General features: G+C 45.1%; 1 protein-coding gene across 1 annotated transcript; it reads right to left on the bottom strand.

The window, feature by feature from the left end:
- Window positions 1–8,548: 8,548 nt before the first annotated feature.
- Window positions 8,549–17,199, bottom strand: LMOD2 (leiomodin 2). Its single transcript, XM_054188426.1, has 3 exons — window positions 16,685–17,199; window positions 11,500–12,834; window positions 8,549–11,140 (listed from the first exon to the last, which is right to left on the bottom strand). Exons 1-3 carry the CDS (start codon window positions 16,955–16,957, stop codon window positions 11,114–11,116), a joined length of 1,635 nt encoding a protein of 544 aa, XP_054044401.1. The 5' UTR covers window positions 16,958–17,199; the 3' UTR covers window positions 8,549–11,113.
- Between the last annotated feature and the right edge of the window lie 7,649 nt (window positions 17,200–24,848).

Genomic DNA, 24,848 nt, shown 5'->3' with positions numbered 1-24,848 from the left:
GACAATGTGGACCCCAGCACAGAGACGTGTGAGGAAAGGATTGACATTGACGAGAACACCCTGAGCCCAAGCTGATAACACTTGGGTCATGCTGAGTATGTCTCCGAGACAGTTATTAAACAGACGAATATCCCAAAGCAAACGTGGAAAAAAGCAAGCCTTTTCTATGCAAAACACTGAAATGAAGGGAAGGGGCAGCAGGAGAAAATGGAAGTGATGGGGCATGCTTCCTCCGTAATTTTGAAAGTGGTAATTGAAGGAATGAGAAGAGACACGGAAAGAAGAAAGAAAAACTGACCATAGCTAAACCACTCTTGGTGCCGTGCAGCGTTGGAGGCCAAGCTGGTGAGAAAGCCCTTCAAGTGAGAAGTCTGACCACTGGCAGCGTGGTGCCCACCTCCGTCTCACAGCAAGGTGATCCCTCACACACCGCTTGGTGGAAAAGCAAACGAAAGCATCCTTAGTTCCTCATATATTCCGATGCAGCCTCCCCCCGGGTACTTCAGTGGGAGTCCTGCTCACAAGCAGCCGTCAGGGCATCGTGTAGGAAATTCTGCCACCGGTTAGCTCAGTGTTTGCGTTTTGAAGCATTATAGACTATCTGGTGTGAGAGGCAGGAGATCAGAGCAGAGCTACAGCTTCAACAGCTTTTCCAGACTTAATCCCTAATTTCATTTAAAAACTGACTGTAATAAATTATGCAACTCCTGATCTGCTTTCAGGTCAGTCAGTTTCAACTCAATCGGACGTGCTGCTTTTACACTATGGTGTCCTGTGTCAGAAATAACATACCCAAGTCCATTGCTTGCTTTTAAATGCCAGCAATGGCCCTGGAGACCTCCCGTGACCTTGGGGCAGCAGGCAGCATCTCTTGCTGGTGGAACACATTTGAATGTTCTTTCTCCTTTGCACGGAGACCCTTGCAGCTCTCCCAGCCCCAGCAAGAGGACTGAATGGCCCTGCAGAGGTTTTCCATCCCATGGCTTGTTGAAGAACTGAACCATTTGCCCCAGGAAGAAACGAACCCTCCAGACTTCTTCATGAAAAGCAAATGAGAGAGACAGGCACCCTGAATCTGCCCAAGAGATGCATTAACCTTTGATTTCAAATAAGGAAATATCCTATAAACAAAGCTACAGTCAAATTGAAATTCTCTTGAGACCACTGCTCCATTTGGAGAGGGGCGTAAATATTTATCAGCTCAGGAAGAGGCTGATTTGGAAAGCAGGTGTTTAAACATTCATTGAAATACAGCACAGTGAAGTTCAAGTCTTCATTTTGAGTGGTCCTGGGCATGTGAGTCCCACCACAACAGCAGCACTTGAGACCCAGAGGCTCGGTCTGGTTCTGTCACTCCGATCAGAAATTCCACCCTGGCAGCGATGAATTGGCCCATCCCTGATGAAAGAACCACCTCCGCACCCATCACCCTGTTACCGCTTTATCCCAGGTGGCACTACTAGTGTCAACATGAGGATGAGACAGTATCAGAAAACAGGCAAAGCAAGAGACAGGAGAGCAATCTTGGGTCATGCAGATCCCCAGATGTGATAACGACCCCATATTCCCAGTTGCTCGCCACCGTGCCTCTTCTGGCGGGGAATGTAGCTGAGGAGGTGCGGAGCGGCACCCTCCAGGGCGAACAGTTGACTCCTTTAGAATTAATCGCTCTCGGTGGGATCACAGCGAGCTAACTGTGCAATGAGCTATGGGCCCCGTCAGCTTCCGAATGGATGACTGTCAGAGGACCCAGTACCCTTAGCGTTGAACAGTACTAACATGCTATACAGTCACGCACAGATGAGGCCAGGCACTGCCAATCTGAGGTAGCCAAAAAACCACAATCCATCGTGAATGGTCCTCCATGTCCAGTGTGGATGGTACAAAAACTAATGGGTTTACTTTCCACCTGAGAAGACGACAAAGCACTGAGAAAGACTTTCCAATGGATGGTTGTTCAGCGAGACTAGGAGCTCCATCTACTATGTATTTTTAAGGGCTGGCTTAATTCTGTTTGATCTTGTCTTGGAGCAAGGGCCGCTCTGGAAGCACTTTCTATAGCTAATTTTTATGCTCTACAGAGATAGGAAGCTGACACAACTTGCTCGATGTCCTTGAGGCACACCATGTCTCCCAGCACGGAGCTGGCAGAGCGGGATTAGAGCTCGGGATTGTCTGACACCCAGCTGTGATCTCAGTTCTCCATGTGACCTGAGGGATTCATCTCAGTGGGAATTTGAGAGCAGGAGCCAGAGGCACGGTGAGGTGATGTGGGCTGCTCAGCTGTGCTGGGCTATCACCATCCGCGGTTCTGTTGTCACAAAGAGCTTAGGGTATGGGTCTGGATCCAGAACAATTTAAGCCAAGCTAAATCCATGCTGCCCGACACTGACCTCCCTCTGTCCCTGGCCAGAGGTTCCCACCACCTCCCCTGCACCAGCAACACAGCACTGAACCTGCAGTGACAGGTCTGGGGAACTGAACCAGAACAGTCTTCCTTTTTCTTTGGTTGTTTTTCGTTTTCTTTCTTTTTTGGGGTTGGTTTTTTTTTTTGGTGCTGGTTTACCTCCCCAAACTAACTGGTTGCGGGTGTGGTGTGAGAGAGGGGGCAGCAGCACACAGACAGGCAGGCATGAAGGGGGCAACAGCAGTGCTCATCTAGGGCTGCAAAATTGTCATGGAGCTGCTCCGACTGGTGTTACACCTAAAATCTGACTTTGAGGATGTTTGGAGGGATTGGATCTCTCTTAGACTATTTTTGCTCACTCTAAACTACAGCAGAGACTGAAAAGTTTAGCTAATGACCAGCTAGAGACATGGTTTAGTGATGATGAGTGTTAGGTTGATGGTTGGACTCGATGATCTGAAAGGTCCCTTCCAACCCAGGCAATTCTACGGTTCTATGAAGATAAGTCTGGCACGGGATGTCAAAAGTCACGTAACAGGGGCTAGTGAGGCACCCAAGCCTGTGTGCTAAACTGGGATGAAAAGCAGGAATATTCGCCCCATCTGAGTGCTGCCTGTGCAGACACAGACCTTCTGGACTGGTGATGGCACCTGTCTCACCGGCTCACAATACGGGCGGCGTTTGCCTGTACCTGCCCACCCTACGCAACTGAGACCAACCTGCCGCGGTCAGGGCAGACCCAGCGAAGAGGAAAACGAAGAGCTGGAGCTCGGCGGAAGTGCTCAAGAGGACATGAAACACGAGCGCTGTTGCCTTCCAACTTGTTTGTGAAACACAGCACCACGTGCACATATGGCTGGCTTAAAGAGCAGTAAGCTGAGACCCAGCGAAGGGAGTGACCCCACTCTGTGTACACATAAACACTTCCTTCAGGTGCCTGTCAAATTCGCTGCTTTCACTGTAGCTCATTGACAGCCCTCAAGAACACTCATGAGTATGTTAATAGGAAAAATAAGGCTATAGCTCCAAATGGTTCTCAGAAAAAGCCCTGTGAAGAAAAGCCCAGGAAATATTTAGCCCTTCACAGGTAAATTGACCTAGAGCTCTGGGCAGAAAGGCAGAACAGGGTGCAGAAGGGATGCATTTCTTACCTATGGAATTGAAACTTCAGGTATCTTCCACGCAAGAAAGATAGTCTGATGGACAGAGGTTATACTTGGTTAGTCTTGTGAAATTATCTCCTAGGCCTCTCCTGGGAAACAGCCCCAATTTATCCTCCTCAGGGTGCATAAGCATGTCTCTGACTGTCCCTTCAGCTCCTTATATGCTTGTTTCTTAGGCGAATAAGTGACAGAAATGCCATGTCTTCCCTTTGACGGCATTCTTGCACGGACGACTCGGCCTTGGGATTCCCATCCTTGTGGCTTGCTTCATCTGAATTTACAACATTTCCTATTGGGCCATGGGCTGTGCTTCTCTTACCCCTTAGAAATACACTGACGCTCGTCATAGTCACTCAACTATTCAGCCAGTTAAAACATTGCTGTTAGCTTAAATAAGAATAAAAATAAAAAAAATTTAAAAATGCATCGAATAGCTCTTGTTATGTGCAGATCTTGGAGCACACTTGAGTCCATGTGAATGTAGCCTTGCAGTATTGTGAGGCAAATCAGTACTGATATCTCCAAGGCAATTTAAGCAATATACGCGAGAGTGCACAAACAGCAGAAGCACAGCCCAGGACATAACCCTCACTCTTGGCTCTGGGCTACATGTTCTGGCTCTTACAAGAAACCCACTGAGAATTTTTACTGTGACAACTTTTTAAAGAGAGGCCTCTTTCCTCATGTTAGAGTTCTATAGAAAATAATGAAATTTTGCCACTAAAAAGGCCTTTTAAAATTTGTATTCATTTGAAGCTGAAAAAAAGTCAACTGTTACAGATAAAAATAAATACACTTGGCAGGCAGGCTATTGTCCTGCTTTCAACAAGGGCAGAGTTTTTCCATATTTCCATTTTTCTTTTGGACTGACCCATCCGTTTCAGACAGAACAGTTACACCTGGGTCTGGTAACACACCACCTACCCCACAGCCACCCGGGGGTGGTCGCCCTGTTCTTCCACCACCTTCACGAAAAGAAAATAAGCCGGGGAGCAGCGTGGACCATGGAGAAGCTGTTGGTCCATGCTGGGAGATACCTTGCCACAGCTAACCCTTACCAGCAGCTCATGTACTTCATCCCGATTCATACCTTCACATTGCCTACCCGAGCTGTGACGGCACCCCTTGCCCGTAATGCTCCTCCTTTGTGGCTCCAGGTCTTGGCAGCTCGGGGTGAGGCTGAAGACGGGGGAAGCCCAAGTCCCGGCTGAGAGGTGGGATGTTGAAATATCTCCCCTCAGAAGAGGAAGGTCTTTTCTTGAGTAGCAGGTCTTAAACATAAGTCCTCTGTACTTCCAAGAGTGAGAGAACTGTCAGATAAAATAAAATGACCAAAATACTACAAAAATCACAGTCTGGCCCAGAAACTTCATTTAGCAGTGCCTAACTTGAAACTCCATCAGTGGGCTGACATTTTGCATGTCTGAAAAGAAAAATGTCTCATGCTACTTATACAAAAGTGGCCACTCCAAATCACCAAGTGCTTCTGAAGAGAATCTTCTCAGTGACACAGGCACACAACGTGACTTCTGAGCAAGGCTTTAGCTCTTGGTTGCAGACACAATTGTGTGTAAGACACAATTATCACTATGCTATTCGAGAACTTAAAACTCAAAATGCAGTCATTGAACTCCTAAGTCAAAATAAACTTGTGTTGTAACTTTTGAGGAATGAATCTAAAAATGAATTCTGTCTTAAGTGCAAGGTTTTGGAAATGGAGATCTGTCAGACCAAGACAGTGCATGTAGAGTGCTGGGGTTATCAATATGTGAACTAAATTCTGCTCCTTCTTCTACTCATTTGGTTCCTGTTGGTATCAAGTGTAGATGGTGTTAAGCCAGCATCTACTAGAAGACTTTGGCTTCCATGTCATAGTCTTTTTCTAAAGTTACATCTGACTTGCGTGGATTTGAGACTAAAGCAACTTACTACAAATTGACGGAGATTTTTACAACTTTCAATACCATTCCAGCTTGCAGATCCTGTGGAGCTATCACATCGAAAAGCATTAATATAAGAAGGGCAGGAGCTTTTGTGTTACCACTTTCAGGTCTCTGCTGCTGACAGCACACTATCCCTTTCATAAGCTACTTGCCTTCTTTTAACAGTAAGTTGGTGAATTTGTCCATTCTTTTTTAATGGGAAAGCTGTTCCAAGAACATTCGTGTTCTAAGAGTTAGGAACTTTCTTCTAATTTCTGATCCAAATGCAGTCATGCACAGTTTCTGTCCTTTTTTTTTTTCTTTTCCTACTGCTAACTACGTCCTGTAGCTCTTTCCCCTTTGCAGTATTTATAGACGTGAGCTGAAATCCTTTTGAGCCTTTGTTTGCCTAGACTGATCCCACCACCTGTTCTCATCTCTCTCATAGGACAGCCTCTCCAGTTCCCCAATTATTCTAGTCATTTGCTGCCCCTCTTCCGTTTCAAAACAATTTTTCCTGGCTGTTAGTTACTGGAATTGTACACACTCTTCCAGACGCTGTTTCACTTGGGCCTGCACCTGGGCATAGTTCTTGGAGCCACATCTCCCCTTACATCCAGCTAGTGCAGGTGCCCTCTTCATGGGCACCTCATGGTAGCTATGTGTCACTGCACAACCTACAGGCAAGTCCTCTCTATTTCAGCTGTGGAGCTGCTCTGCCTTAATCATTGCTTTTGTATATCTGATGAACTTCTGAGGAAACCACGTGAGTGGTGGCATGAAAGCCTTGAATACTCACAGCTTCTCTTCTGTGCTGGGAGGGTTATGCTTGTGTTGCGCTAATGTGCGGGTAAGGGAGAGGCCTTGGCCATAACTTCCTGATCCCCTTTTCCTCACAGCCTATCAGGCCCCAGGACACCCATCCTCCCACCAGGCCATGGTGGGAGTTCCTCTGTCTTCCCCGCTGCATGCAGCACAGACTCAGCACCCAGAAATGGATGTGGCTTTGCCTGGAAGGAGACTCATTGGTGACCTGCCCTGTTTGGTGGGAAGGAAGCACCGCGGCAGAGCTGGGGGAGATGGACGGAGCAGGCTGTTGGACCAGCACCTCTAGCCCCAGTCAAATTCCCCAGCTGCAGAGCAACTTGGGTAACTGTCCAGAACTTCCAATGGCGTACTCGGCAGGAGGGTTGGAAACTTTCAGAAGATGTGGAAATAATCTCTCTTGGACTTTTATAAGCTCAGATACTTCCCTAGGTGATGAATCACAAACTAAAGGGCCAAAGACTGGAACTACAGGTAACAGTCAACCTCTGATATTTCTGGTGCTTTGGTAGGTCAGCTTTTTCGCACCTTCTTACATGGCATGGATGCTCACATGGCTACACGCTGTGGGGAAGGGCCAAAGCATGAGCTGCAGTGGAGGCAGTGCCCTCTTGTTGGACTACCCAGAACGTGGGTCTTCACAGGGTGGCACAAGCTCCAACCACCACGCAAGGCTGCAGCCATTGCCCAGTGCAACTGGGTGGCACATCACGCCTGCAGCAGCACCGCAGCGGCACATGGGAGGACGTGGCGTCAGACTCAAGCACAGTGTGAAGCTTGTGTTTTCTGCACAGTACCCAACCCACCCCTCCTGCCCCTGGGCCCAAATCTGGGGAAAACTCACAGGAGAGATTTAGTTCAGTGTAAAGAGAGGAGGCAGGTTTTGCTTCTTTTCTTCCTTGGGAAGACACAGTATTTCTGCTTTTCAATGGGACAGTCATTTTTGGAATTTGTGAGGAGATAAATGATGTTCTAAGGTTGTTCTAAAGACACACAGAGGTTGTTCCTAAAGACTTTATAACCCATTGTCCTCTCCTGTCCTTTTATGTCTTCAGTGACAGCAAGCACTCGGTTATCTTTTGCAGCTCTTTTATTGCTGACCAATTCATTTTGACAGATTTTGGTGTGTTTGCTTCTCTGACTCGTCTTTGAGAGAAAGTGGGAAGCTACCCACTGCAGAGAGTCCTATGAGTCCAAATGAGGAGCACACCTGCATCCCGGGGCTTTCTTGTCCGGACAACACATCCAGCTCTGATAGGGGCACAGGAATGGGTGTGCAGGAGCTGGCCCAGGGGCCACCTGCCTTCCAGGTCCCACAAGACGCCTTAAAAAGAGAAGATTTGCCTCCCTGTGACTCAAGGGAAGGGTACGGAAAGTGCACAGAGTTTACAGGTGGGACCTGGGCCCCAGGAGAAATGCCCAGTCGTGAGGTGTTTGTTCCCTGGGCAGGAACACATATTGGCACCTCTCGGCTCTTGCTAAACCATCTTCCAGTCCAGGAAGGTCTCCCAGTACCTCCCAGAGAGGTTTCATGCGCTAGCCATACAGTGCTCACTTGCCTATTTGAAAGGAAAACAGATTGCTCCTTGGAAGCATCCGTGAGGGAGCTTGGTGCCACCGGCAGCAAGGCTGACACCCACCCGAGGAGGGAAGGTGGCTGCCTTTCCCTTCAGCGGGGCATCAACACGTTAACGAGGTGTTGTTGGGGGCTCTGCTTCGCGACTCTGCAAATAGGAAAGAGGCCTTGAAATGCCTCCAAGTGAAACCGCTGGGAAATTTATGTAGGCAGAAGGTAATTACCCAGATTAGACTTTGGCTAAGGCGCAGGACTGACACTTCGTGAGGGAGTGTGCCACAGGAGCTTAAATAACCACACACGGCTGACGCTTCCGTGACTTTACATTTTAGCTGAAATACTAATCTCCATCGTCAGAGTGGGCCTCACCCCAGAGGGGACCGATGAGCCACTTGTCAGCAACCACAGTCAGCAGCTCCATCCGAGCCCTCGCAAGGGCTGTGCCCGTCGCCCTCCCCTTCTGTAAAAGAGTTACTCCAGCAGCTTCTACCAACCTGAAAGATGAATCTTACCTTCCTTTTTTCCTTATTCCAGATTTTCTTCTTCTGCATTCTTCTTCTCTTCTCTTCTCTTCTCTTCTCTTCTCTTCTCTTCTCTTCTCTTCTCTTCTCTTCTCTTCTTTTCTCTTCTCTTTTCTCTTCTCTTCTCTCTTCTCTCTCTTCTCTTCTCTTCTCTTCTCTTCTCTTCTCTTCTCTTCTCTTCTCTTCTCTTCTCTTCTCTTCTCTTCTCTTCTCTTCTCTTCTCTTCTCTTCTCTTCTCTTCTCTTCTCTTCTCTTCTCTTCTTTCTGCCACTTTTCAGTATTCACTTTCTTCTATATTATCTTTTTCCGTATCAGTTTTCACCTCCCATACAGAGAGCTTCCTAAGTTCTCTCTCCCTCTTTCTTTAAAGGTTTGTTGTTTTTTTTTCTTTTTTGAACATTTTCTTGTTTTCCTCCAGATCTTCTCCATTGTGCTTTCCCTGAGTCCCCTCCCTATCTTTTGTTCTACCTTGCAACTGCTTAGCCACTTCTGGCATTTGCTTAAACATTTTGCTGTTTCTCATCCTTCACAAAGCTGCTGGGGACAAGGTCTGGGGTCACAGGTCTCCTCCTGGCTGTTGTCTACATTCCAGCATTGCTTCCATCTTCAGAAGATCCCAAGTTCCAGCTTCCATTTGGTGGTGGGAGACTAACCATAGGTTGATTTTTATGCCATGGGAGACTATGCAATTATAAAGGCAGCTAAAGACTAATTGTACGTACCATATTTCTTGTGATACTGGATCTAGAAATACTCATGAGTTGTAGTGATCCTGAGGCAAGAGGAAAAATGTTGGAAAGTGTTTCAGTTAGTTATAAATTGCTTTTGGTACGTTCTAATCAATAAATATAAAAGCAAAAAGGTATCTTCACTGTTTTCTTGCCTTAACATTCCTGACAACAATGGATCCCCTCTCCGTTATGCTTCATTTCCCTCCAGGAATTTGTTCATCTTTCTGGAATAATCTGTCTCATTACTATTTCTAGATAAAAGCTTAGCTCTATTTTTCCAGTGCTACTGCAATGTTGGGTCACCTTAAATAATTACTTCTCTGTGGTGTGGTTTTATGCAATAGAAATACTAATGTTGATATTTACTGTTGAGATGAGAAAACTAATTAATATTTAGTAGTGTTTGTAAACATATATCATAGAATCATAGAATGGTTTAGGTTGGAAGGGACCTTAAAGACCATCTAGTTCCAACCCCCCTGCCATGGGCAGGGACACCTCCCACTAGACCAGGTCGCTCAAAGCCCCATCCAGCCTGGCCTTGAACACTTCCAGGGATGGGGCAGTCACAGCTTCTCTGGGAAACCTGTGCCAGTGTCCCACCACCCTCACAGTGAAAAATTTCTTCCTAATATCTAATCTAAATCTACCCTCTTCCAGTTTGAAGCCATTACTCTTTGTCCTATCACCACATGTGCTTGTAAAAAGTCCCTCTTGAGCTTTCTTGTAGGCCACCTTCAGATACTGGAAAGCTCCTATAAGGTCTCCCCGGAGCCTTCTCTTCTCCAGGCTGAACAACCCCAACTCTCTCAGCCTGTCTTCATAGGAGATCTCCTCTTGCTTTCAACATTTTGGCCACTGCTCAGATTTCTTCATGTTAGCGCTAACTTCACACTAGCTGAAGCACCCAGAACTATAACTGATTCGAGAGAGGGAGATGTCTAGTACTACACGAAGAAGGGCTATTCATGCCATCGCCTGTGATGTGATACCTCCAGCTGTGCATCTCCAAATGACATTGGCTCTGCTTCCACCATATCATATTGACTGTTCACACCCTGCTTGTTGTTCAGCTGATATCATATGAAAGCCTTTTTCCACCTGAATGCTAGACTGCTCTTCAAGTTTCTCTGTCTGATTGAATGTCTGCACTGGGGTTAGTTCTGCCTAGATACAGCCACATGCACTTGTACTGAACAGATCTCAGTTGAATAATTCTGCTGCATCCTTAAAATATCCACATTATTTTTAACCTTTAAGTCAACATGAACTGCAGCTCTATTCATTACTCACTTCCCCTTCTGTTAGATCAAGATTTAGGACCTGGTACGTAACACGAATGACCTGATACAGCCCACAGCTTAATTTTATTTGTATATAGCCTTATGAACTATTTTTTCCCGTGTCAGTATTAAACTGCACTAACATACGGGATCAGGTATTATCCTCCAAGAAAGCTTGACTGGTGCAGCTGAGAAAGATCTCAAATTCTTTCCCAGGAAACTTCCCTAATGCTCAGGAACTTGACGCAAACAGCTGGTAGGTTTTCACTCACAGAAACCCAGGACTATGTGTCTGCTCGAAAGCTTCAAACCACATTTATTGTAACTAAGTTCATGGAAAAAAAAAGAAGAAACCACAGGTTGGTAAACTATTACATTTCAGTGTGAAGAACTTGTCTGGTGATGTGCAAAGAGATATTGAAAAGAATATCTAAATAAGCAGCAATTTCTCAATAGAAATCTCATTAAATAAAAAAGAAAATTAGTTCCATATTTACAGATTACAAGGCAAATGTATCCTTAAAGCATTGTTTCGTATGTAGCGGGTTTATTTCTTTGAAATGGTTTGAATCTAAGAGTGTACTTTGAGCGCAGCTTGCTACACAGTCTATGTTACCACCAGTGAATGGACGAGTAGCTTCTCCTTGACCACTGCAGTACTCTGCTTCTTCTGTTATCCAGGCTTTCACCGAAGGGCTTCTGGTACCTCCACCTATGAAAGCAGGGGTGGGGTTGGATGGGGAGGGTGTTCATTACATTTGCTGTACAGTCTGGATGGCAAAATTCCTACCGGAGCTGCAGACACACTCCCAAGATCCCTGTGCTACGCAGCATCTCCTGTAACAAGCCTGAACCTGGGAAATCACCCCACCTTCTGTCAAAATCACTGTCGAATAGAAATCAGTGTGCTGAGAAAAGCCTCATCAGAGGAAAGCCTCCCCCCCAATGTTTTCTTATGCTCACATTTCTAAGAATGTTATTTTTATAATATTAAATATATATGTACTAAAATTAATTGAGCTTGCGCTATAGCTGAGCCACAATCAGTTACTGAAATCTGATCTTACTTACCCGCCTCAATTGCTTTATGCTGCTTGCCCGAATTGCTTCCATAAGGTTGTCATGGAGAGACCTTTGTGGGGTGGAGGGACGGGTGGAGGGTCGTGAACCTTCCTCTGATTTTCTGTCCGAGACTGATTTTAGAGAATCTTTAATTTCTTTCAATATGCTGTTCTCATGCTTTTTGCTTTTTTTGGCTTTTTTCTTTTTCTGTCCATTCTGTAAGGCTTTCTTTGAGCTTTCTTGCTGTTTGATGACTTCAGCTATATTCCTGGTTGGTGCCTTCTTCTCTGGAATAACGGGGGGAGGAGGAGGAGGAGGAGGCGGGGGTGGAGGGGGAGGTGGGGGCGCAGGAGCTGGAGGCTGACTTTTCACTGGTGGTGCTTTCTTAGGGAGCTTTGGAGAGGACCAAGGTGAGCTCTTAGGTGACACATAAGGTGAGGACCGAGGCGTCCCCTTCTGCAAGCCTTTGGCCTTTGGATTGACGGCTCCATCACAACCAGACTCTTGTTGTCGCTGCTCCTGCATACGCTTTTGCCTTTGTTTATCCATATTTCTTGTCAGGATACTTGTCATGCTCATTCTTGGGCCAGCAAGGTCAAAGTGGTATCCAAGCTTGACCAGGGTGGTGTTCTCTTTCAACAGTTTAACTATGTCCATTTCCACCTGGCTGCCCATGATGTGCCTTTGATTGTGGAACCGCAGTTCAGTTAGAACTTTGTTATTCTGCAAAGCTCTCATGATGGCCAGCACTCCTTTGCCTGTGACAAAATTTGACTCAATATTCAGACTAGTTATATGCTGATTTACCTTTAACATACCAGCAATAGCTATTGCAACGTTGTCATCAGCATGCGTGTTAGCCAAGCTGAATGACTTAACCACTGTGTTGTCCCTCAGGGCTTGAGCAAATTGGATAAGCATCTGTGAAGTGATGTTTTCAATGTTGTTCAGATTGACCTCCGTGGTGTCAGGGTCGTTGCTCCTAACTTTTTCCAAAGCATCCTCAATAACTGTTGGATTTCCGCAAGGGTGGATGGCACTGCTTTTTAAGCTCAGATTATCGGTATCTTTTCCATCGTGGCCATTGAGTAAGTTTTGATTGTCCTTTGCACCGTTACACTTTTTGCGTCTGATGTGGTCGGAACTCCTGCTGTCCCCAGGTCCTTCACCAGCTGCAGCATTTTGCTTTTCCTCATCCTCATCATCACTGTCATCTTCATCTTCCTCCTCATCTTCTTCATCATCATCCTCTTCAGTATATGCCTCCTCAGACACTTCACTATTGCTTTCTGTGAAATATTCTTCTTGGATATCTTCTGAATTGTCTTCTTCTTGCTCAGAGTCCTGAACAGGAATGTAGGTGTGGGTGTTAAACACGATTGCATTAATGTAGCTACTGCCTTTTTGCTCAAAAACAATTATCTTGAAACTATATAAAATAATATTGAAAGCTAAAAATAAATCCCCAGAAACACAGAAAGTAAGGAGAACTGAAAATGTTTCAGCAACTAGCACCTTTTTAACAGTATTTCTTTCATATCCTTTAGAAGACAAATGCTTAGCATAAATTGGAACAATTTTACTGACGTCAATGATTTCTGCCAATTTGATACAAGATATTGCACAATGGACATACTTAATGCTTCCTATGTGTTGGTATGTCCACAAGGGGATGTTATCTGGATCCTTGCCAGCAGAAACGTAAGACTGCAATTTCAGAATGGACGTGATCTATGAGCAACAAGTTTCTTGATTTCATAAGGACTAGACATCTGTGTCAATGCCCAGACTCCCTTGCATATGCTAGTGCATCTAAAAAGGCTAAAGGCTGCCATGATTTAGAATACAGAGAGTGTTTGCACATGTAAACATACATATTGACATGCAAAATAATACAGAATTACGAGAGTCCTGTTGAAAAGGCTCAGGATGCACTGTATGGGCTATACACCCTTAGAGCCTATTTGTGAAGAAAAAATTCAGATGGATTCCCACGGGTAACAAGTAACCACATGTCAACAATCCCCAAATGTTTGCCAAGAGCTAAGACCACTCACCGACAGCTGTCACAGGTCAGACTGTAACTCGTTATAACTCATCGCCTACGGAGTAAACTGACTGTTTTTCTAAACCCCAAGGTTATTTTGGTGTGTTTGGTGGGCACCAAAATGGCAAATCTGGATCTACTTCTCAAAGGTCTGCCTGGTGCCCTGGTCAGCAGTTACGGTGGCAGAGGACAATTCTCTGTGCAGGAACAGCAAAAGGTCTGCACTCCAGGGAAGTCTCAGGCTCCTTCTGGAGGACTCCAGAAGCACGGCAGCATTGTATGGGCCATGACTGAACCCACACGCTGTGACCAACCTTAAACCTCTTGCTCAAAAGGTTCTCTCATGTCCTGTTTTGTCTACTGGACAAGCCATAGCCTATGCCTTTTTATATACATTTGTAAATGTTTATAAAATTTTGGATGAAATATAATTGTTCAGTATGCATTACTTAAGCAACATTCATATTTTAATGTTTGTAAAATACTAGAGGGTATCTTACAAAGCGATTACACTCTGCAGAGACACAGCGATTCTGTTTTGTGCTTCTGGAAAACAAAAGTGTTAACAACATGACAGCCTATTTTTAGGAAAGCTGTGCAGTTTTATGTTTGCTTAATTATCTGGCTCTAAAAGCGCAGGGAAAGGTTAAAATAACAGTGATGACAGATCGCATGGTACTGTTTCACAATCTTAAGCAGATTTCTGTGCTGGGACACACAGAAAACAGACTGTAATTGTCATGTTTGAGGAAGCGTGGCTCTAACGAACCAGGACATGGAGGGGTTTCAGCCTGTTGCTGCTGAGCATTCAGCGCATGGAGGGCTTGCAGGGTCCAGCCCCGTTGCTTCTCCTGTGGATCATGTGCAGGAAGGCCCTTACACTGAGAGATGCTGTGCTACATAGAGAAACAGGGCTGTGTTTAAGCCAGGTTTGTTATGGGACTGAGATTTCTATCCGTAGCTTTTATATATATACACACATATGTGTGTGTAAATATATGTGTGCAGACTTTTAAAAGCTGAAAACACCAGGTATTCAGGAACCCGTCTTCATGGCTATGCTTTTATCTACCCAGGAATATATACTACAGCCTTCAACACAGCTGCAGATGAGCAGAAGTTGGTGCCTCTAAACGGACTGCTAATACGTTTGATGACACTAGGTTAATACAATATATATGTGTGTGTGTGTGTGTATATTTATTTTTTTTTTAGTAGCATTTCTGGGATCAAAGGGGGAATTTAGCTTCCTGTCACATACACCATTTGGTGTCATAACCATCTGCATGCTAATTTTGAAATTGAGCACTCTTCTCTTTGCAGATCCACGGAGACATGCTCTGTTACTGTGGCAGCATTTCAGCGCAGGACTGCTGCAGGCAGCCTGCAGGCCTTCATCTTACTCCGTAGTAGTAACTCCATGAAAAGTTAGGACTAAGGTAGTGCATGCAGAGAGGTAAATATCTCTGGAGGGCAAGGCATTCACCCTAAAAGGCTATCTGCAGGATGTTTGCGTTCTGGAGGGGCTGACCTCTCACCACTAACTATAGAAGGAGCACAAAGAACCGTCTTCGATGAGGTGTCTAACTTTCAGACAGTTGAGGGCAAGAAGAAAATTGCTTTCAAGAAACTCAGAAGGAGCTTTCTTACTGCCCTCAGGGGAGGGAGCCTTTGTGCCCTCTACATCAACATTTTCGTATTTACAGATGCATTTAGGAAATTTCTTCTCAGATCAAAAAGTATAGAGGCTTTTGCTGGCACTTTGGGGTTTAGCTAGTAACCATCGTTAATGCTATAGAGCCATGGAAAAAGAAAAAAAAATAAATCCTGCCATTATATAAGACACCAAACTAGTCTTGCTCAGAAGGTTTTTTGGAACTGTCCAGGTTTCGAGTTCCAGTCTCAGCTGGAAATAAACATTAATCTTGCCATTGCCTCCCTAGGACTTGACAAACAGGGAGTGAAATCAGCGTCTGCAAGCTGATACTAATGGTTTGATGACAGCTAGTGGTCTGTGCGCTTGCCTGAAAAGACATTACACCACCATTCACAAGCAGGAGAAAACACTTATGTGTAAAGAAATCCTGGATATTATTATTGGAAACTAATTTAATCCAGGCGATTTTTCTCTAGGAAAATATTTTATCTAATGTACAAACAGCAATTATTTCCTTGTAAATGAACCGAGCTCCTGAATCAAGGCTGTTAGAAATTCTGAGTCCAGTTTTGCTGTCTTTGCCTTTGTTGTATTATTTTCTACTCAAACATGGGAAAACACGTCCTTAGAGTCAGAGCCTGGTATGAAGCAATGCTTAAAAATAAAAAAGCTACTCACAACCCCAAGTCCCCACTTTGCTTTGAAGTTAACGTGGAGCCAACGTGAAAACAGAAGTCGCTTTTCGATAGAGCTCAGTCTCACAAATTGTTTCAGCAAGGTCCTGGGGGATGCCGACATGGACATTAGCTCAGGCTGAGAGCACCCATCGCCTGCTGGGACCAAGCCCTTCGCTCCTGCCCGGCTGTGCTCTTCATTCGCAGTCCAGGCACCAGCTTTTACTATTAACGTTTTTATTTTGCAGGACGAATTGCCTAACAAGCACTACTGGTCATTTTCTGGGGAATACAGACAAACGGTTTGGCAGATGACTCTACCGCAGGCCACTTTTTAAATAATTTACAGCTACCCTCTGACAACAGCTGCCAGAGAACTCCCGAGCCGTGCCAGGGATCCTCAGCAGGAGCAAAGCAACAGAAGCTGCTTCCTGACATGCTTCTCAGCAGTCAATACTGATTTTTTTGAAGGAAAGGAAAAGGCACTTTTTTTTAGCTTTTAAACTATCCAAAAGTCCACGTCACTACCTGGCAATAATTTCTAACACGCCCTTTAAATTTTTTCCTATTCTAATCACTAATGATAGTTTTCACAGGACTTTCTTCTGTTCTCAACTGAGCGTTTAAGGCACCTCCAGAGAGAGCAAAAACCCTCTGAGCCAATGCACAGCGCTTTAGCAGGCACAAAAGTATGGCTAACAATGTTCTTAAAAATGCTACAGGAGACTGTAAGAAAACGAAATCAGTGAGCGAGGTTATGCCAGGGGAGAACAAACCCAATTTTTCTAGGAAGCAGCAAATGCCTCAGCATCTTACCTTGTCGCACGCACCCAATCTCTCTTTTTCTAAGAGTTTCCTGGTCTCCCTCTCCCAATATGCCATCAGCGCTTCCCTGCTGAAAGTCCCCGTCGGTGTTTTCTCCGTCAGGCTCTTCTGCCGTTGCCCCACCGGAAGGTTTCGGTCGGGCTCTATGTCCTCCAGCTCCCGCTCCAGCTCCTTCAGCTCCTCTTCAGTGAGAGAAGCCAGGAGCTCGTCTTCATCAATGTCTTCATATTTACTGAGCTCTCTTCTGTAGCCAAAGGTAGACATGGTCCCGCTTGGTCAGGCTGGTACGAACCTAAAGTGACCAGGCATTCAAGAAAGCTGAAGCAGGCAAGCTGTGTCTCGTTTGGTCAGCAACTGTTTCCCTCTGTAGCGGAGGCACCCTTTTAAGAGTAATCATCAGGGGCTTACGACAATGCACGAAGGGATGAAAGCATGCTCTGTTTTAAGCATCAGACGTCAGCTAGACATCTGAACAGCAAGAATGTCCCAACACTAGTGTTTGCAGGTCCCTTAAAGAGGGGGATTATTGACACACTGGCCATGGCCATATTTAGAGCAGGCGGCCAGCGGGAGAATACCAGCCTCGCGGACGGGGGGGGCGGCGGCAAATAAAACCCCGGGCGCACTCACACCAACTTCATGTCCAAATTGCAGCAGAGAAAGAACAATGAAAATCCATTTAATCCCGAGCTGCCACAGGGGCTGGAAATAAAACGCCCTCGCCGCTGTTCAGCGGACTTCCTCTCGTTTTCACGGTTTTCGAGCGGAACCGCGCTGCTATCCCGCCAAGGTGTTTGCAGGAGGTTGGGATTGGTGGGAAGGCAGCCTGAGGGGAGGAGGTCGGCGTGACAATGCCTGCAATGTCACACCTTGCCTGTAACAAATGACACAGCTGGATTATTTATTATTTCCCCCCCCCTTTTTTTTTTCCCGAGGACGATTAGAGGGGGAATCAGCTTGACATGTCCATTTGGAGCTCCTGTGAGATTTTTTTTTCACGTGGAGAATTGCTCTTTGCTGGGGGAGTGAGCAGAGTCCCGCAGAGCTCCAGGGGGACCAGCCCTGGGTGGGCAGCAGGGGCTCCGTCTTCATCACTTCTGGCAGCCCCCAGCAAACGAAGGCCTCTAGCGGCTATTTCAGTTACCGGCCATGGCTTGCTGTAGCTGATTGATGTGCAGCTGGAGAGCGCCCTTCAGTTCTTAATTTTAAATCTATATCTATGTGATCATGTCTGCTAATAAATGATATATTATTCTGATATTATTTTTAGAGACAGGTATCTTCCAATGTAAGAAACTGCAGAATGAAAGGTTAAACTTCACGTTGTTTTTTTCTTTTCTCTATTAGCAGTGCACGATGGTGAACTAGCAACGTTTTCTGAAACATGCCGGCCAGCAAACTCTGCAAAACTGTGTTGAGAGAGAGAGAGAGAGGGAGAGGAAGAGAGAAAGACGGAGAAAAGGTTGGGTTTGGTACAGGGAAGTAGGAGCACATCTATAACAACATATATTAACCTTATTAAATGGTAATACATGGTGGGTTTATTTTTAGACAGTCAAGTCAGTATTTAATGGAAACGTAAGTGAAAATAATTTCAAGTATTGCTCTTGTCCAACATCATCTCTTTTTGGTTAATATGGATTGGACACCTGAACTGACGTATGAGCCAAATTGCTCATTTAGTTGCACGTTGCTTTACTGGCAATGGAGAGAGGAGATCGAGCATGATTTTCATAAACAGATTTGATAAAGGAATTATGTTTTTCCTTTGATCATTTTTTATATGAATTTCATGCAGTTTAGCTTGCTCGAGAAGTGGGATGAAAGCTTACAAGCTTAGTCTTCCCTAACAAATGAAACACAATAATGAAGCGGACTAAAGAATATTGTGCATCTTAAAATAACATAACTATTTGCAGGCCATTTCCATTGGCCAAACCTTTGCATAAAATAAAAAAGAGGAAGATGCAGAACAGTTTGACTGATGGAGCTAAGGGCGATACCTTCATGGTGTAAGATGCTGTGATGGGTCACCTGTGCCTAGACAAGTCTGTGGGTCAGCAGAAGTTCCGTTCACTCTTTCAGCTGCACTTGCAGAAATCATGCTTAGGCCAAATTCTGTAAAATATGAAACAGCAGGAAAAAATAATAAATACAATGCTGATTGAAACTGAAATGCTTTTAGAAATGTGCTATATTTTATCAGTACAACGTTGACATGTACAACATCAGTATGTACAATATTAAAAGCAAAAACATGCCATTAAAAATGAAATGTATTCAAATATACTGTTTCCCAAAAAATTATGAGCATTCTGCTTTTCATTTTTGCCTCAGATACAACAAGATTTGTAAGTCTCTGAATTTTCCTGGGCTGAGAGTCCGTAATACAAAGTACAAAAAACCAGATACCTGAATTGTCTATTTAAAATTTTCTATGTATAATTGAAATTTTCCAAACTCAAAGGAACTTCAAAAAGCAACACGCATTGCTCACTTTTAAAATAATATTCCAAAGGAAGATTTAGTCCAGTCCTTGGCAGCAACATGAATATTACCTTCAATGCTACTCGTTGCTGAGGGATGATACAACACTGAGCCAGTGGTGATGTTTCTCTCTATATAAAATGTCATTAATATCCATTCTAGACATGAGATAAGAGAATTTAAAGATGTTACTAAAGAAGAATAAGGTATTTTGTTGCAAATGTGTCCCCTGAAGCAGGAGGGAAATTGGCACAGTTAGGTGAGGTTATGAGAGGTTTGGATCCTTTCTTGTCACTCGTGGCAATTTAGGACCCATTCTTCATATGGAGGGTGATGGGTAGAGACCCATGAACATTCTCTAGAACAATTTTAATAAAAGTAATAAGGCTGTAGCACATGTCAAATTGCACACATAAAAAGGATGCTAAAACTGTCGAGCTAAGTACTCACAGGTCACAAAATGAGGGGATAATATTTGTCCTTGCCTGCACTGAAAGACAGTCCTTAATTCCATAATTCTGTAATCATATACTTTGATCCCAGAACCATGAATCCCCAGGACCTTTATCCTTGTTCAGTGTGCAGGAGGGATCATGCACATTTCAGAACCAGCCTGTCAGCATTTTGGTTTGCCCCTGTTCTTCAGCATATCAAGACTACCAACGTGTTTCTTTGTCCAGCAGCCCTTTCAGGAGACATGAAGGTGTTACCACCTTTGTGAGGAGGAACACTGGAGGTACAGAGACCTTAAGACTGACAGTACCCACTAATTTGGAGCTTAGGATTCCCTTTTTGTGTGTATTTACCGTTATGCAGCACTTATGAGCTGGTCAGGGCTCAGTTCCTGTGGGCTCCAGCCGCTGCTGAAGCTGCCCAACACTTTGACAGCTCAGATCACAGGTTCCAACTTCCGAGAGGAACGCCGCTGCAAAGAGAGGAGCGATTCCGCTTTCCTGTTATTAGCATTCCTGCCTGAAACCTTTCGTTCTCCTTCCGCAGCCCCATTTCTCAGGCGTTATACGTGTTCGGATTTCTGGGGGAAAAAAAAAAAACAAATGAGCAAAAAAATAGCAGTCTGAGCATCCTGTTATACCTCCCAGGCTACCTGCTTGGTCATACCATTATAAACAGGTCAGGAAGAGAGCTTGTGCTAGCGATGTGGCGCAGTGAACTTCCTTCCATCACCGAGGGCAGGAAGGCAGAGTGTGAGCCACACATGGTACGCGAGGGCAGGTTTATACTGGTTGCACTGGCTGCTGTTTAGGATGAATCCTCCAAAGTGCTTCGCCACCTGCTCAGAGAAAACCCAAACCGACCTCCCCAGGGCCCTGCTGAAACCCCGCATGCAGGGAATAAACCTTTCCATGCGGAGGCCATGTAAACTCACCACTCAATCAGCAGAATTATAGAAAGGTTTGTTCCCTTCAGGACCTGGGCTGAGGTGAGAGAAAATAAGAACTGGGAGCACCCATTAAACAGGAGGAGGATTCGCTCTGCCGTTGCAGACACTTGGCACCCAGGTTCCTGGCTTCGAGTGGGACGGAGCCCACTCAGTGACAGCTAGGTTGCAGACAAGACTTCCAGTTTTTCCTAGCCTGGGTGATCTATTTTCTTGGTTTTAGAAGAAGATAAGCTTCTAAATGGTTTTTCCCTTTCCAAGCAAATAACTATCTCAAGCAGCACACAACAACACTTTGTTCTGCTTCTCGCATGTTTCCACACTTCGGGCACATTGGCCCAATGGCTGAAAGGCCTCAAGCAACACCTATATTCCAAACTGGAGCACAGGAAATTCCATCTTAACATGAGGAAAAACTTCTTTACCCTGAGGGTGGCAGAGCACTGGAACAGGCTGCCCAGAGAGGTGGTGGGACTCTCCATCTCTGGAGACATTCAAAACCCGCCTGGACGCTTCCTGTGCAACCTGCTGTAGGTGACCCTGCTCTGGCAGGGGGGTTGGACTGGATGATCTCCAGAGGTCCCTTCCAACCCTACCATTCCGTGATTCTGTGATTCTAAGGGGTGGTACTCACCCCCCGCAGGGCAAAACCCACAGTTTAAATTTTACTTCCACCCGGGTGAGTGCAGGGGAAAGAACAGGCAAGCACAGAGAGGGCTGCACAACCTTGTCCTGGGGCGCGGGACAGGGCTGTCCCCGGGAGAGGGGCTATTTCAGTCACGGCTCCTGAGGACAGCCTGTCAGACAGATGCGTTGGCTCGTACTGAGCCGCAGTCCCACGCCGCAGGAACGGCTCCAATTGCCATAGAGCACATTAAAAACAATGCACCACAGCACGTCTGGGCTTCCCTCATCTCTCCCGCTGCCCTCCTGCCCGCAGTGCTCGCCCCCACTGCCCCCCACTGCCTTTGCACCCCTCATTCCTCAACCAGCTCCGTCCCTCCTGCCACCCCCTCACACAGACCCCCAGGCACCAGCCCCTGGGCTCTCCCCCCTTCCCCTCTCCCGCCGCCTTGTTGCTGTAGTGCCTTCTCCATCCCTGTCCCTGCAGCCCCCCGCGCCTGCCCTCCCTGCACAGCCCCTCGCTGTCCTCACCCGCCTGTTCCCTGGCCTCCCCTTCCCTCCCCTCCTCGCACAGCCCCTCTCCTGCCCTCGTGCTCTTGCCTGCCTGCATTCCCCGGCCCAACTATATCATTTTATATATATATGTACACACACATATACACACACATATATACACACAATACATATATAATTATTATATATCATTATACATATAATATTTATATATAGGATCACAGAATAGAATCATAGAACTGCCTAGGTTGGAAGGGACCTTTAAGATCATCAAGTCCAACCATCAACCTAGCACTGCCAAAACCACCACTAAACCGTATCTCTAAGCACCACATCTACCTGTCTTTTAAATAACCTCCAGGGACGGTGACTCAACCTCTTCCCTGGGCAGCCTGTTCCAGTGTTTGATAACTTTCTGTGAAGAAGTTTTTCCCAATATCCATCCTAAACCTCCCCTGCCACAACTTGAGGCCGTTTCCTCTTGTCCTATCGCCTGTTACTTGGGAGAAGAGACTGACCCCCACCTCTCTACAACCTCCTGTCAGGTAGCTGTAGAGAGCAATGTCTCCCCTCAGCCTCCTTTTCTCCAGGCTAACCAACCCCAGTTCCCTCAAACAATCCAGTTCTCTCGAAGAGTACATATAGTACATATATAATACATATAGCTACTATAATTATAATATATATATTTTATATTTATATGTCTCAATTTCTGTATGCTGCTTCTACGAGCCCATGTTGAATGCAGAGTCCAAATCAGCCCGAGCAGACAAGGGGTCAGCATCCTGGCACCTAAACAGGACCACGAGGCAGACTGATGGGACAAGCTGTAGCTCTTTGCCCCAGGAGACGAGCATAACTTGTGAAAACTGTGCACAACACACTGTTCCTGAAAAGGATGTGTCATCACCTACATTTAACAGTGGTATCAGCAGAGCAAATGGGATAAAGCATGCACTGGAGGCATTTGAAGGAACAATTTTTCAGCTGCTTTTCTCTATGCCAGATGATTCTGTTGTCCAGTCCATCTCTCCTGGTGATGCTGTAAACAGGGAGTCACATGGGAGAAAAAGATCTTTCCCTTCATCCATGCTGGGGAAACAAAAAATGAGGTAAGTTTAATGATGACCCTGAACAAAAAGCAATCTTTGCTTGGGAATTGGAATCAGCATCCTAACTCAAAGACAATTTTTTCCCACTGATCCCCTGCAGCACACCCAGGCTACCGGGAGGGCAGATTCCAGGTCCAGATTGTAGCTTAACAACTCAGACCCATCACAAACAGTGATCAGCTTTCACTCAAAAACATGTGCATGTGGGCCGCCTTATTGCTCAGATTAGTTTTGAAAACAGCATTCCCAACAGCTGCTGGGGACATAACCAGAAGTCTATATACAACACTATATAGCAACAAGCCATGGGGCAACTGCTAATCTAGTGTATTTTGATGGTGGGGGTGTTTGGGTTGCCTTGCTTAGTGAAGCAAGTAGTGAAGAAATGAATGGCTCTGATAGTGCTTGCTGATGGGAAGAGCGTGCTGATGGGAAGAGCGTACAGATGCATCTTGGAAGAGAAGTCAAGAGGTTGACCTGGCTGCAGGGAAGCACCAGGGAAAAAATCGTCTGGGTGCAAATAAGAATGTTCCTGCACTACCAAATTCCTCCACCTTTGATTAAAAGAAGAAAAACTCACTGCCCACATTGCACAGGCACCCGGTATCCTTCATCCATGGATCCTGAAGGTCTATTTGATTATACAGCAAGGCATGCAGCTGGGTGCAAGCGTGTGGAAGACTTTATTGTCCCTTTTGCCTACCTGAATCACACTAAAATAAGGAAGGCAAGGGGGAAAAATAAACTTTACTGAATAAAATGTCATTCCCATCCCTAGTTCTCTTTCCTTCCTACACAGCCAATACTTTTTAATCATCTTGTGCCAGTACAATGTCATGTTCTGTAATAACGGTGCGAGATGAACCTGCTTATCTTTGACAGCACAAACTATTCCTGCCAGGGCTTTGCTCAAAGCAAGCCCTTCACCACATCTCTGCAGGCTGCCCGTTTCCTCGGTGCCACTTTCTGCCACACCAAAACGATAAACTGCTTTGTACGCAGTCATGATTTAAATGCTCTTGCTTTCATATAGCTGCTCTCATCCCTCAGGAAGAATCTCGGTGTGCTTTACAAACCTTGCCAGCAGATCTACAGACTATATATAGAAATGGTTTCACTCCCTACTGATGTACAGCCATAGGGTGACCACAGCAGCTGCTTGGAATTATATCGCGATATTGCTCAACAGGTTTGGACAGGAGGCCACTGTATTGCAAAGAAAGTAGCAGAGGAACTGCTGCGTGCACAAAAAACGTGGGTTTTGGAAGTGCGGTTTGGATGGGGTGCTGTTTAGAGATCTTTAGTTAACCTTTTTTTTTCCCCCAAAAAAAGCATGAGAAAATAGGTAACATCTGCCAATGTAAGCTTTATATTATTCGTGGTGGTATTTGCAAATACACAGTAATTTGCATGTCCAGGTCAGGTAGTTATTAAATTATAAGTGATTTTAAAAAGTGCATGGATTTAACCCTTTGTTAATGCCTTAGCGCCAGACAGTTCTCCCATGTAGCTTAGCTAAACCTACAATTTGTCATTCCGATAAAAATATTGCTGTATTCCGTTATACACAGAGAGCAATACAGACAGCAATGCTTACTTCTATACTTAGCATTTCCTTGGGTTCTGTAACTTTTTTTTAACAGTGTCTGTTTATCAAGATTTTTTTTAAAAGGAGATCCCAGCAATATAAACAAGGGATGCAATTTATAGGGAACTAAACACAAGCAGCAGTACTAACTACGTAAATTCTCTACTTTAGTGTCTTTATTTATATCTATTTTTTAAATAGTCCATATTAATGATGATGAGAGATCTGGGTACCATATTTACTATGCAAAGACTATGCAGCCATAAGGCAATGGTTTTGCCCAATCAAATGCAGAGATTTCTACTGAAAAATGTGAATTTGAAAATTACATGTCACCAGAGCTACACTGTTATATCAATCTTATGACTACTAACAATTTACTAATATATTTTTACAGCTTTTCTGGAGAGGCATGAAACACAGGTTCCTCAG

This window comes from Rissa tridactyla, chromosome 1 (assembly GCF_028500815.1).
Source record: "Rissa tridactyla isolate bRisTri1 chromosome 1, bRisTri1.patW.cur.20221130, whole genome shotgun sequence".
In the NCBI taxonomy this organism is placed as follows: Eukaryota; Metazoa; Chordata; class Aves; order Charadriiformes; family Laridae; genus Rissa; species Rissa tridactyla.
The sequence above is the reverse complement of the archived record's forward strand: the minus strand, read 5'-3'. Positions and strand labels throughout refer to the sequence as shown.

What these genes read in the sequence shown, in the direction of transcription:
- LMOD2 (XM_054188426.1), bottom strand. Translation starts at nt 16,957, where the DNA reads ATGTCTACCTTTGGCTACAGAAGAGAGCTCAGTAAATATGAAGACATT. An exon ending in GATTGGGTGCGTGCGACAAG is followed by an intron (nt 12,835 to 16,684) that starts GTAAGATGCTGA and finishes ATTCCTGTTCAG; the next exon opens with GACTCTGAGCAAGAAGAAGA. An exon ending in GCATAAAGCAATTGAGGCGG is followed by an intron (nt 11,141 to 11,499) that starts GTAAGTAAGATC and finishes CTGCTTTCATAG; the next exon opens with GTGGAGGTACCAGAAGCCCT.